The 14,318-nt window shown below is 48.9% G+C and overlaps 1 protein-coding gene across 1 annotated transcript; it reads left to right on the forward strand.

Moving 5' to 3' along the window:
• Window positions 1–1,216: 1,216 nt before the first annotated feature.
• LOC130526963 (NACHT, LRR and PYD domains-containing protein 12-like) lies at window positions 1,217–10,948 on the forward strand. The gene is given in 8 exon segments (XM_057034958.1): window positions 1,217–3,162; window positions 3,164–3,669; window positions 4,900–5,073; window positions 5,420–5,591; window positions 7,379–7,551; window positions 9,356–9,529; window positions 10,006–10,052; window positions 10,163–10,948. Coding segments are annotated over 8 exon segments (3,096 nt in total). The 5' UTR covers window positions 1,217–1,875; the 3' UTR covers window positions 10,726–10,948.
• The last annotated feature ends 3,370 nt before the right edge of the window (window positions 10,949–14,318 follow it).

The raw sequence follows: 14,318 nt of genomic DNA on the forward strand, positions 1-14,318 counted from the left end.
TTGGGAAGTTGATAAAATTATGCAGTCCAAAGCTCTCCAGGCATGATAAAAAGTCTCTGGTGAGGGGCAGATTGGTATTGTCCATGTGGATATTGAAGTCCCCTAGTATTGTTATGTTTGGAGATAGTGTACATAGATGGGTGAGCAAGACGGCAAAGTCATTTAGGAAGTCGCTGTGGGGCTTGGGGGGGCGGTAAATAGTGGCAATGATGGTGGGAGTGGGTCCAGAGAGTGTAAGTGCCAAATGTTCAAATGAGGATGATGGAAGCAAAGACAGCGGAAGGATCTTCCACTTCTGGTGGTGAATCACTGCGATACCACCACCACGGCCGTGGGACCGGGGGTGGGAAAATATGTATAGTCCGGTGGGGTGGAGTCGTTGAGTGAGAGAGAAGTCATTTAGTTGTACCAGGTTTCCGTAATACAAAGAAAGTCGAAATTGCGGTCAGTTAGGAGATCGTGGATGAGGTGTTCCTTGTTCGTGAGTGAGCGGATGTTAAGAATCCATTAAGTAATAAAGGCATGGATAGAGTGGTGAGGTGGTATAAAGGCATGGACAGAGGTGTAATAAAGGCATGGATAGAGGTGTAATAAAGGCATGGATAGAGGTGTAATAAAGGCATGGATAAAGGTGTAATAAAGGCATGGATGGAGGTGTAATAAAGGCATGGATAGAGGTGTAATAAAGGCATGGACAGAGGTGTAATAAAGGCATGGATGGAGGTGTAATAAAGGCATGGATAGAGGTGGTATAAAGGCATGGATAGAGGTGTAATAAAGGCATGGACAGAGGTGTAATAAAGGCATGGACAGAGGTGTAATAAAGGCATGGATAGAGATGTAATGAAGGCATAGCATAGATAGAGGTGTAATAAAGGCATGGATAGAGGTGTAATAAAGGCATGGATAGAGGTGTAATAAAGTAATAAAGGCATGATAGAGGTGGCATAAAGGCATGGATAGAGGTGTAATAAAGGCATGGATAGAGGTGTAATAAAGGCATGGATGGAGGTGTAATAAAGGCATTGACGGAGGTGTAATAAAGGCATGGATAGAGGTGTAATAAAGGCATGGATGGAGGTGTAATAAAGGCATGGATAGAGGTGTAATAAAGGCATGGATAGAGGTGTAATAAAGGCATGATAGAGGTGTAATAAAGGCATGGATAGAAGTGTTATAAAGGCATGGATGAGAGCTTCAAAGTGCTGCCGTGAGATGTTTTCACCGCCTGCAGCCAAGCACCATCATAACCACTAACGTCATTAAAATGTCATAAATTTAGAGTTAACTGTTACCAAGACACACAGGAAGTGGTCTGACTGAGGAGGCATGCTTAGGGTTAGGGTTAACCCATCCTTCCAGATGAAGCTGCACCGTCTTTTCTTGGAATGGAGGTTTGTCTCCTATCAAGTTCAGAACTCATGATCAACCCTTCGGACCTGCTGAGACCCGCCACCACTTTCATTGTTTTTCCTGATCTGGAATCAGTGAAACTTGATCCAGTCTGAAACTTTGAGCGTCAGATCTCAACAGCAGCATCAACAGCAAATTGCTGCAGCGTCAGTCTGAAAGAATTCCAGTCGTACCTGCTTTAAAAGCTCTTCTGAGTTCTTTACTTAAGTTTTTGGGATTGTTTTACTCCAGTGATGCTGTTCTTGTCTTTTTGAAATGTGAAGTCCAACTGGACCTGAGAAGAAGATAAACTGTAAAACATCAGCTCAAAGCACTCTGGAATAAATATATAATATATTCATATCTGCTGAATATATCGACTAACACATGTGCATGTATATTTTGCTTTAAGGTCCCACATGTGAACACGTCCCCATCGGCTCTTATCAATCAAACCTTCAGTCAAACCTGAGGAGCAAGTTTATGTGTGTGCAGGAAGGCTGTGATGAGAAGGCAGACGAGCAACGGCTGGACGACGTCTACACACAGCTGTACGTCACCCACGGTGGCGACATACACATCAATGCTCAGCACGAAGTCACTCAGATTGACATGGTTGGGAACCCTTCAGACACAGAACAACCCATTAGTCCCAGTGACCTGTTTACACCTCCAGCTGGGAAATATAAACCCATAAGAACTGTTCTGACCAACGGAAATGCAGGAATTGGCAAAACCTTTCTAATCCGCAAGTTTGTGTTGGACTGGGCAGAACAACGAGCCAATCAAGACGTGCATCTCATATTGCCGTTCACCTTTCGCCACCTGAACCAGTTGAAGAAGAAAGACCGATCCTTGGCCGAACTCACTCATAAATGCATCCAAGAGTCCAGGGCCATTCAAATAGAGGCTCTTAACAGCATCTTTACAGCTCTGCAGTCATCAGGAGACGCCAATTTTGACAATTGTAAATTCAAGCTTCTGTTTATCTTGGATGGGCTGGATGAGAGCCGACTAGAAATGGACACCAGAACCAATGAATTCCAGGAGGCGGATATAGATGTGAAGGCACCGTGCTCGGTGGAGGTCCTGCTCACAAACCTCATTAACAGAAGTCTTCTCCCCTCCGCTCGACTCTGGATAACCACGAGGCCCGCGGCAGCCAATCAGATCCATCCGGATTTTGTGGACATGAGGACAGAGGTGCGAGGGTTTACTGACGTGCAGAAGGAAGAGTACTTTAGGAGGAAGTTCAAGGAGGAGGAGCAGGCGTGCAGGATCATCTCACACATCAAGGCATCTCGAAGCCTCCATATCATGTGTCACATCCCAATCTTCTGCTGGGTCACTGCAAAGGTTTTTGAGGATGTGTTGAAGATGCGAGAAGAGCTGCCCAAGACTCTCACAGCGATGTACATCTACTTCCTGGTTGTTCAGTCCACACAGAAAAACAAGAGAGGAGACGGGAAAGCTCCACAATGGAGTCCAGAGAGCTGTAAGATGATTCCAATTCTGGCAAAGCTGGCATTTGAACAACTGCAGAAAGGCAATGTGATCTTCTACGAGTCCGATCTAAGAGACTGTGGCATCACCGTCAGGTCGGCTGATGCCTACTCAGGAGTGTTCACGCAGATGTTCAGAAGGGAGCGAGGACTGTTCAAGGAGGAGGTGTTCTGCTTTGTCCATCTGAGTGTTCAGGAGTTTCTCGCTGCTCTTCATGTACATTTGAAATTCACCAAGTCTGGCACCAACATACTGTCAAAAAAAAAACACCTTATTACGTTATTTATGCTCTAAACTGTTCAACACCAAAATCAAACAGGCTGATTTTTACCAGTGTGCGGTGGACGAGGCCTTGCAAAATGAAAAAGGACACCTGGACCTGTTCCTGCGGTTCCTTTTGGGTCTTTCTCTGCCGACCAATCAGGCTCATCTACGAGGTCTAATTAACGGTGAAGGCAGCTCAGAGCCCAATCAGGAAATCATTGGCTACATCAAGAGGAAGATTGGAGAGAATCTGTCCTCAGAGAGAATCATCAACCTGTTCCACTGTCTGAACGAGCTGAACGATAGTTCACTGGTCCAGGAGGTTCAACAGAACCTCAGATCCAGAAGATTGACAACAGAAAGTCTCTCCTCTGCTCAGTGGTCAGCTCTTGGCTTCATATTACTGTCCTCAGGACAAGACCTGGAGATGTTTGACCTGAAGAAATACTCTGCTTCAGAGTGGGTTCTTCTGAGGCTGCTGCCAGTGGTCACAGCCTGCAGAAAAGCCCTGTAAGTGTTCTGCAGGTGTTCTACAGGTGTCTGCAGGTGTCTGCAGGTGTTCTGCAGGTGTCTGCAGGTGTCTGCAGGTGTTCTGCATGTCTCTGCAGGTGTTCTACAGGTGTTCTGCAGATGTCTGCAGGTGTCTGAAGATGTTTTCATGTGTCTGCAGGTGTTCTGCAGGTGTTTGTAGGTGTTCTGCAGGTGTCTGTAGGTGTTCTGCAGGTGTCTGAGGTGTTCTGCAGGTGTTCTGCAGATATCTGCAGGTGTCTGCAGGTGTCTGTAGTGTTTCTGCAGTGTTCTGCATGTGTCTGTAGGTGTGTTCTACAGGTGTTCTGCAGATGTCTGCAGGTGTCTGCAGGTGTCTGCAGGTGTTCTGCAGGTGTCTGCAGATGTCTGCAGGTGTCTACAGGTGTCTGCAGGTGTCTGCAGGTGTCTGCAGGTGCTCTGCATGTCTGTCTGCAGGTGTCTGTAGGTGTTCTGCAGGTGTTCTGCAGGTGTTCTACAGGTGTTCTGCAGGTGTTCTGCAGGTGTTCTGCAGATGTTCTGCAGGTGTCTGCAGGTGTTCTGCAGGTGTTCTGCATGTGCTGCAGGTGTTCTGCAGCTGTCTGCATGTGTTCTGTAGGTGTTCAGCAGGTTCTGCAGGTGTTCTGCAGGTGTGTTCTGCAGGTGTCTGCAGGTGTCTGCAGGTGTTCAGCAGGTGTTCTGCAGGTGTCTGCAGGTGTCTGCAGGTGTCTGCAGGTGTTCTGCAGGTGTTCTGCAGGTGTTCTGCAGGTGTCTGCAGGTGTCTGCAGGTGTTCATGCAGGTGTCTGCAGGTGTCTGCAGGTGTTCTGCAGGTGTTCTGCAGGTGTCTGCAGGTGTCTGCAGGTGTCTGCAGGTGTTCAGCAGGTGTCTGCAGGTGTCTGCAGGTGTCTGCAGGTGTCTGAGGTGTTCTGCAGGTGTTCTGCAGGTGTCTGCAGGTGTTCTGCAGGTGTTCTGCAGGTGTTCTGCAGGTGTCTGCAGGTGGGTGTCTGCAGGGTCTGCAGGTGTCTGCAGGGTCTGCAGGTGTTCAGCAACACGCATCACATCTGGCAGCGTTTTAGGCAGTCGCAGTAGTAGTAGTTACTCCAAGAACTGATTTCATTCCGTATCATTGCACCTTCCGTCCTCATAAAGGTCAACTAAAGAAATAAGCCTGCGTCCCTGATTGTGCAGGAGAGAACCAGAAGGATTTCCTGCTTTCTTCTTCTTTCTTTTTTCAGGTTGAGTCACTGCAATCTGAGGGAGAGGAGTTGTGAAGCTCTGTCCCCCGTCCTCAGCGCCTCCTCCTCTAGTCTGCTAGAGCTGGACCTGAGTGACAATGACCTGAGGGATTCAGGGCTGAACGAGCTCTCTGTTGGTCTGAAGAGTCCAAACTGCCGGCTGGAGATCCTCAGGTTAGTGCTCCTTATCAGCATCATCAGTTTTTCTAAATGGCAGCTTGAAATTTTGTTATCTTCCAAAAAGAGGAAATATCTTTACCAAAAATGCCGACCAGCGACCACTGTTCACTCCCACAGTTTTTAAAATGACTTAGTCTGGTTCTGTTTCCTGTGCTTCGCTCCCCAGTCAGGTCCACCCGACACACGACCCAGAACTTTGCATAAATGAGCTGTTAATTAGTGAGAGCAATGTGTGTGAGTGGTGTGTGGTGTGTGGTGTGTGGTGTGTGTGTGTGTTGTGTGTGTGTGTGTGTGTGTGTGTGTGTGTGTGTGTGTGTGTGGTGGATGTGCTTGCATGCAGGTTATCGGGCTGTCTCATCACAGCAGAAGGATGTTCTTCTCTGGCCTCAGCGTTGAGGTCCAACCCAACCCATCTAAAAGAACTGGACCTGAGCTTCAACCATCCTGGAGATGATGGAACGAAGCAGCTCTCTGCTGTTCTGGAGGATCCAGAGTTGAGCCTGGAGGTTCTCAGGTAGATGCAAACACCCTCCTAAAATGAAGACCTGATACTATTTATTTGATGAGCGATGTACATCGACTTCCTGGTTGTTCAGTCCACACCGAAAAACAAGAGAGGAGACGGGAAAGCTCCACAATGGAGTCCAGAGAGCTGTGAGATGATTCCAATTCTGGCAAAGCTGGCATTTGAACAACTGCAGAAAGGCAATGTGATCTTCTACGAGTCCGATCTAAGAGACTGTGGCATCACCGTCAGGTCGGCTGATGCCTACTCAGGAGTGTTCACGCAGATGTTCAGAAGGGAGCGAGGACTGTTCAAGGAGGAGGTGTTCTGCTTTGTCCATCTGAGTGTTCAGGAGTTTCTCGCTGCTCTTCATGCACATTTGACATTCACCAATTTTGGCACCAACATACTGTCAGAAAAAAAAACCTTATTACGTTATTTAGGCTCTAAACTGCCCAACACCAAAATCAAACAGGCTGATTTTTACCAGTGTGCGGTGGGTGGACGAGGCCTTGCAAAATGAAAAAGGACACCTGGACCTGTTCCTGTGGTTCCTTTTGGGTCTTTCTCTGCCGACCAATCAGGCTCTTCTACGAGGTCTAATTAACGGTGAAGGCAGCTCAGAGCCCAATCAGGAAATCATTGGCTACATCAAGGAGAAGATTGGAGAGAATCTGTCCTCAGAGAGAATCATCAACCTGTTCCACTGTCTGAACGAGCTGAACGATAGTTCACTGGTCCAGGAGGTTCAACAGAACCTCAGATCTGGAAGATTGACAACAGAAAGTCTCTCTCTGCTCAGTGGTCAGCTCTTGGCTTCATGTTACTGTCCTCAGGACAAGACCTGGAGATGTTTGACCTGAAGAAATACTCTGCTTCAGAGTGGGTTCTTCTGAGGCTGCTGCCAGTGGTCAGAGCCTGCAGAAAAGCCATGTAAGTGTTCTGCAGGTGTTCTGCAAGTGTCTGCAGGTTTTCTGCAGGTGTCTGCAGGTGGTCAGCAGATGTTCTGCAGGTGTCTGCAGGTGTCTGTAGGTGTCTCCAGGTGTTTGCAGGTGTCTTCAGGAGTTCTGCAGGTGTTCTGCAGGTGTCTGCAGGTGTGTCTGCAGGTGTCTGCAGGTGTCTGCAGGTGTTCTGCAGGTGTCTGCAGGTGGTCTGCAGGTGTTCTGTAGGTGTTTGCAGGTGTCTGCAGGTGTCTGCAGTGTGTTCTGCAGGTGTCTACAGGTGTCTGCAGGTGGTCTGCAGGTGTCTGCAGGTGTCTGCAGGTGTTCTGCAGGTGTCTGCAGGTGTTCTGCAGGTGTTCTGCAGGTGTCTGCAGGTGTTCTGCAAGTGTTCTCCAGGTGTCTTTAGGTGTCTGCAAGTGTTCTGCAGGTGTCTGCAGGTGTTGCAGTGTTCTGCAGGTGTTCTGCAGGTGTTCTGCAGGTGTCTGCAGGTGTTCTGCAGGTGTCTGCAGGTGTCTGCAGGTGTGTCTGCAGGTGTCTGCAGGTGTCTGCAGGTGTTCTGCAGGTGTCTGCAGGTGTTCTGCAGGTGTCTGCAGGTGTCAGGTGTTCTGCAGGTGTCTGCAGGTGTTCTGCAGGTGTCTGCAGGTGTTCTGCAGGTGTCTGCAGGGGTTCAGCAACACGCATCACATCTGGCAGCGTTTTAGGCAGTCGCAGTAGTTACTCCAAGAACTGATTTCATTCCGTATCATTGCACCTTCCGTCCTCATAAAGGTCAACTAAAGAAATAAGCCTGCGTCCCTGATGGTGCAGGAGAGAAACAGAAGGATTCCTGCTTTCTTCTTCTATCTTTTTTCAGGTGAGTCACTGCAATCTGAGGGAGAGGAGTTGTGAAGCTCTGTCCCCCGTCCTCAGCGCCTCCTCCTCTAGTCTGCTAGAGCTGGACCTGAGTAACAATGACCTGAGGGATTCAGGGCTGAACGAGCTCTCTGTTGGTCTGAAGAGTCCAAACTGCCGGCTGAAGATCCTCAGGTTAGTGCTCCTTATCAGCATCATCAGTTTTTCTAAATGGCAGCTTGAAATTTTGGTTATCTTCCAAAAAGAGGAAATATCTTTACCAAAAATGCCGACCAGCCGACCACTGTTCACTCCCACAGCTTTTAAAATGACTTAGTCTGGTTCTGGTTCCTGTGCTTCGCTCCCCAGTCAGGTCCAGGCCCCGACACACGACCCAGAACTTTGCATAAATGAGCTGTTAATTAGTGAGGATTGTGTGTGTGTGTGTGTGTGTGTGCGTGTGTGTGTGTGGTGTGTGTGTGTGTGTGTGCGTGTGTGTGTGTGGTGTGTGTGTGTGTGTGTGTGTGTGTGTGTGTGTGTGTTCCACTGTCTGAATGATCTGAACGATAGTTCACTGGTCCAGGAGGTTCAACAGAACCTCAGATCCAGAAGATTGACAACAGAAAGTCTCTCCTCTGCTCAGTGGTCAGCTCTTGGCTTCATATTACTGTCCTCAGGACAAGACCTGGAGATGTTTGACCTGAAGAAATACTCTGCTTCAGAGAGGGTTCTTCTGAGGCTGCTGCCAGTGGTCACAGCCTGCAGAAAAGCCATGTAACTGTTCTGCAGGTGTTCTGCAGGTGTCTGCAGGTGTCTGCAGGTGTTCTGCAGGTGTTCTGCAGGTGTCTGCGGTGTCTGCAGGTGTCTGCAGGTGTTCTGCAGGTGCCTGCAGGTGTCTGCAGTTGTTCTGTAGGTGTCTGTAGGTGTCTGTAGGTGTCTGCAGTTGTTCTGTAGATGTCTGCAGGTGTCTGTAGGTGTCTGCAGGTGTTCTGCAGGTGTCTGCAGGTGTCTGCAGGTGTTCTGCAGGTGTCTGTAGGTGTTCTGCTGGTGTTCTGCAGGTGTCTGCAGGTGTCTGCAGGTGTCTGCAGGTGTCTGCAGGTGTTCTGCAGGTGTCTGCAGGTGTCTGCAGGTGTTCTGCAGGTGTCTGCAGGTGTCTGCAGGTGTTCTGCAGGTGTCTACAGGTGTTCTGCAGGTGTCTGCAGGTGTCTGCAGGTGTCTGCAGGTGTTCAGCAACACGCATCACATCTGGCAGCGTTTTAGGCAGTCGCAGTAGTTACTCCAAGAACTGATTTCATTCCGTATCATTGCACCTTCCGTCCTCATAAAGGTCAACTAAAGAAATAAGCCTGCGTCCCTGATTGTGCAGGAGAGAACCAGAAGGATTTCCTGCTTTCTTCTTCTATTCTTTTTTCAGGTTGAGTCACTGCAATCTGAGGGAGAGGAGTTGTAAAGCTCTGTCCCCCGTCCTCAGCTCCTCCTCCTCTAGTCTGCTAGAGCTGGACCTGAGGGACAATGACCTGAGGGATTCAGGGCTGAACAAGCTCTTTGTTGGTCTGAAGAGTCCAAACTGCCGGCTGGAGATCCTCAGGTTAGTGCTCCTTATCAGCATCATCAGTTTTTCTAAATGGCAGCTTGAAATGTTGGTTATCTTCCAAAAGAGGAAATATCTTTACCAAAAATGCCGACCAGCCGACCACTGTTCACTCCCACAGCTTTTAAAATGACTTAGTCTGGTTCTGGTTCCTGTGCTTCGCTCCCCAGTCAGGTCCAGGCCCCGACACAGGACCCAGAACTTTGCATAAATGAGCTGTTAATTAGTGAGGATTGTGTGTGTGTGTGTGTGTGTCTGTGTTTGTGTGCGTGTATGTATGTGTGTGTGTGTGTGTGTGTGTCTGTGTTTGTGTGCGTGTATGTGTGTGTGTGTGTGTGTGTATGTATGTGTGTGTGTGGTGTGTGTGTGTGTGTTGTGTGTGTGTGTGGTGGATGTGCTTGCATGCAGGTTATCGGGCTGTCTCATCAAAGCAGAAGGATGTTCTTCTTTGGCCTCAGCGTTGAGGTCCAACCCAACCCATCTAAAAGAACTGGACCTGAGCTTCAACCATCCTGGAGATGTTGGAACGAAGCAGCTCTCTGCTGTTCTGGAGGATCCAGAGTTGAGCCTGGAGGTTCTCAGGTAGATGCAAACACCCTCCCTAAAATGAAGACCTGATACTATTTATTGATGAGCATGGAGACCTTCCAGACGTTCGGTGGTTCAAGCAGCACATTGTGAGATCTGAACCACCTCTGAGCAGAGAGATGTGATGCTTTCTGGACCTTCAGGGTACGAGAACCCACATAAGGGAGAATAAAAGGGTCACGTCAGAGATACAAAAAGATCAGGTGATGCCAGCACAACCATCTGGGCTGCAGCCACTGCCTGGGAGGGAATCCTGAGAGAGAAATAGGCAAAGTTCTCCTCCATGACGTTGGCATATGGAGAGATGTCACAAATCCAGCTCTGAGGTTCACAAACCGAATCAAGAGCAAACCGGTTCAGGCCGACCCAAAGTCAGGGACGAACAGTGTAGAGCTCAAGGTTGAGGTGGCATCTGTTGAACCTCTGTCCTGCCTTGGATTTCATTTCCTCTGTGTCTTCTCCCAATCCAGACTGGACCATTGTGGGAAAGAGAGACTTAAGAGTGGTCTGAAGAAGTGTAAGTGATCAACTTGATGCGTCAGCACGTCACACTCTGAAAAAAGCAGCAGTTAGTGGACTCAGTTGTGTTTCATGAGCTGGTTCCTGGTTCCTCCTCTCTCCCTTTAGATCACTGTGAGCTCAGCGTGGACACCAACACCGTCCACAGGTCAATCCAATTGTCCAACAACAGGGTGATGAGGACAGTGGCCGAGGACCAACCATATCCAGACCATCCAGAGAGGTTTGAGGACTGTCCCCAGCTGCTGTGTAGCAACAGCCTAACTGGTCGCTGTTACTGGGAGGTGGAGTGGACAGGATTTGTTTGCATTTCTGTGGCATACAAAAAGATCCGGAGACATGGAAGCAGTCCCCAAAGCCGGTTTGGAAGGAATCAGCAGTCTTGGAGCCTTGTGTGTTCTGACAGAGGTTACTTTGTCCTCCACGATGACAAAAGTGTAGCCCTCCCCTTCTCATCCACTGGTCCTCGGAGAGTTGCCGTCTATGTGAACTACCCCGCTGGCACTGTGACCTTCTACAGAATCACCACCGACACCCTGGTCCACCTCCATACCTTCAAAACCACATTCACTGAACCGCTGTTCCCCGGCTTTGGCTTTAGTTTATGGTCTTGGTTCGTGCCCGGTTCCTCGGTGCGTTTGTGTTCGAACGCAGGAGAAGCTTCCGTCTGAAGAAACACGAGGGTTGAGCTCACGGCCTGAATATGAGTTCTAGACCTGCTGGATGTTCATCATGAAGGTCCCGTCTGTCCAACCAACCTCATCTTTCCTATTGCTGATTCCACAGGTTGTCAGGAGAGAGCAACGTGATCCTAGGAAAACTGGCTGTTTTTCTACACCTTTGTCCTTTATTTTTAATTTTCCTGGTGAGATTAAACCTCTTTTTCCAAAGCGACTCAGCCAAGTTGGCCTCATCCTTCATGATCACCATGAGAACTCACAGATGTAAACAGTAACATAGATCCCAAGAGGAGACAGAGAGCTTAGAACGGAGAAGAGACAAAATTAACATCCAACATCAGAAAAGCAATGTCAATTCTCAATTTAAGGGTCTTGAATTGTCCAAGCGTGAACTATGGGGTGTTTAGAATGTTATTCCACAGCCAGCTAAATAATCATAGAGCTCTGGAAAGGCTGCCATCTAGTGGAGCAAATGTTGTAGGCACCATATAACACAACTGTGATCATCAGTATAAGATTAAGATGTACTTTATTCATCCCCGTGGGGAAATTGAATTATATTATAGTAGCAACCTATACAAAGTATAGAAACAGAATAAATAATACGGATAAGATTAGAAGGTTATAAGCATATATACAGCATATATTATAAGCATATATATATAATATATACATAATATAATATATACATATTATAAGCATTATAAGTATATAGACATAAATATAGAATAAAATAGAAATAAAGAATCAATAGAAAAATCAGGTCGTCAACGCTGTGCCGCTCCGCCCCCATGGTGACGGCGTCCACGGTCTGCAGCCTCCACCCGTCTCAACGCTGTGCCGCTCCGCCCCCATGGTGAGGGCGTCCACGGTCTGCAGCCTCCACCCGTCTCAACGCTGTGCCGCTCCGCCCCCATGGTGACGGCGTCCACGGTCTGCAGCCTCCACCCGTCTCAACGCTGTGCCGCTCCGCCCCCAAGGTGAGGGCGTCCACGGTCTGCGGCCTCCACCCGTCTCAACGCTGTGCCGTTCCGCCCCATGGTGAGGGCATTCACGGTCTGCGGCCTCCACCCGTCTCAACGCTGTGCCGCTCCGCCCCCATTGTGACGGCGTCCACGGTCTGCGGCCTCCACCCGTCTCAACGCTGTGCCGCTCCGCCCCCATGGTGAAGGCGTCCGCGGTCTGCGGCCTCCACCCGTCTCAACGCTGTGCCGCTCCGCCCCTATGGTGAGGGCGTCCGCGGTCTGCGGCCTCCACCCAAACTGTCGACGGCAGAGCGGAGTGTGTTTGGGTCATGGTGGTGGAATTTTACTGCTGCTAGACCAGGGGTGGGCAAACATTTTGATTCGTGGGCCACAATGGGTTCTAACATTTGACAAAGGGGCCGGACCAGGAGCAGATGGATGGATGGAGTGCTTTGGTAACCTCACCTCATTGGAGAAAAAATACACATCTTGGGATATGGAGAAAACATGTGCTTTCATTTCAAATGAAAATGAAGAGAAGCATTACAACAAAATATCTGACTTTGGAATGAGTCTTAAAACACTTAAAATCAAATGAATAAAATGTGCCATTTTCAACCATTTCTATTTTAAAGCACTGAAAGTTCTGTTATCCTTCAGGATATCACCATCACTCTCCTCCTGACTGTCTTTTTTCTAGTGGGAAAACACCAGAATTGCAGTGAAAATTTAACATTATTTAACATTTAATTTTTCAAGTTTGGCGGGCCGGATTAAAACGTTTAACGGGCCGCGTGTGGCCCCCGGGCCTTAGTTTGCCCATGCCTGTGCTAGACCCTCGAGTGATCGATATCCTAGTGTGTGTGTGAGTGTGTGAGTGGTGGTGTGAGTGTGAGTGTGTGAGTGAGTGTGTGAGTGAGTGTGTGAGTGTATGAGTGGTGTGTGTGCGTGTGTATGAGTTGTGTGTGTGTGTGAGTGTATGAGTGGTGTGGTGTGTGTGTATGAGTGGTGTGTGTGTAGTGTATGAGTGCGTGTATGAGTGGTGTGTGTGTGTGCGTGTCTGAGTGGTGTGTTGCGTGTCCTGAGTGAGTGTCTGCGTGGTGTGTGTGATGTAATGTGTGCGGTGTGTGGTTCTTGGTGGGGTGTGTGGTGTTGGTGTGGTGCGCGTGTGTGTATGGGTGGTGTGTGTCGGTCTGCTTGTGTGTGGCGTGGTGTGTGTGTTGCTGTCTGCGTGGTCTTGTGCGTGAGTGTTTGCGTGGTGGTGTGTTGCGTGTCTGCTGTGTGTGGTGTGCGTGCGTGTCTGCGTGGTGTGTGTGCAGTGTCTGCTTCGTGTCTGCGTGGTGTGTGTGCGTGTCTGCGTGCGTGTCTGCTTGTGGTGTGTGCGTGTGTTGTTGCGTGTGTTGTCTTCTGGTGTGTGTGTTTGGCGTGCTTCTTGGTGTGTGTTCTTGTGAGTGTGTGCGAAAATTATTGTTCTTGTTGTTATAGTATTATCTTTAAAATATTGTATGCAGATTTTGAGTGTTTGAGGAACGTTGACAGGAAAAGCAGAACATGAGAGTGTTTCGTAAAAGTGCTGAAGCTGCTGACCAGCACCGATGTGTCCCTGTTTGGTCAAGATTAGAGAAGTTTGTTAAGATGGGAGCAGAGGTCAGAAGACAATGAGTGATGAGATCCTGTTTGCACCAATAAAAGAGGTGAGCGAGCAGCAGATGAACAGAGTTGAACTGCTGCTCGACTCTCTAGCAAGGAACTCCTGTTGTTTGTGTGGTTGATCTGAGTCTGGTGAACGAACAGCGCGGGTGATCAAAACTTCACCCTCACAAGTCTGAGTATGAGTGTGTGTGAGTGAGAGTGTGAGTTAGTGTGTGAATGTGTGTGTGTGTGAGTGTGTGTGAGTGTGAGTGTGAGTGAGAGTGTGAGTTAGTGTGTGAATGTGTGTGTGTGAGCGTGTTGTGTGAGTGTGGTGTGAGTGTGAGTGTGTGAGTGAGCGTGTGAGTGTGTGAGTGGTGTGTGTGAGTGTATGAGTGAGTGTATGAGTGGTGTGTGTGAGTGTATGAGTGAGTGTATGCGTGGTGTGTGTGTGTGTGTGCGTGTGTGTTTCATGCGTGTGTGTGTGGTGTGTGCGTGTCTGTGTGCGTGTGGTGTGTGCGTGGTGTGTGTGTGTGCGTGTTCTGCGTGGTGTTGTGTGTTTGCGTGCGTTCTGCGTGGTGTGTGTGCAGTGTCTGCGTGCGTGTCTGCGTGGTGTTGGTGTGCGTGTTGCGTGCGTGTCTGCGTTGTTTGTGTGTGCGTGTGTTGCGTGCGTGTCTGCGTGGTGTGGTGTGTGGTGTGTGTGTGCCGTGTGTGTCTGTCATGGTGTGTGTGTGCGTGTTGATGCCGTGTCTGCGTGGTGTGTGTGTGTGTGCGTTTGCGTTCGTGTCTGTGGAGTGTGTGAGTGTGTGTGAGTGCGTGGTGTGAGTGAGTGTGTGTATGAGTGTGCTGTATGAGTGGTGTGTGTGTGTGTGAGTGTGTGTGTGTGTGTGTGAGTGTGTGTGTGATGTGTGTGTGTTGTGAGTGTGTGCGTGTGTGTTGGTGTGGGTGTATGAGTGGTGTTGTGTTTGTGTGTGTGGTGTGCTGTACATT

Source organism: Takifugu flavidus, chromosome 6 (genome assembly GCF_003711565.1).
Source record: "Takifugu flavidus isolate HTHZ2018 chromosome 6, ASM371156v2, whole genome shotgun sequence".
NCBI classification, from domain to species: domain Eukaryota; kingdom Metazoa; phylum Chordata; class Actinopteri; order Tetraodontiformes; family Tetraodontidae; genus Takifugu; species Takifugu flavidus.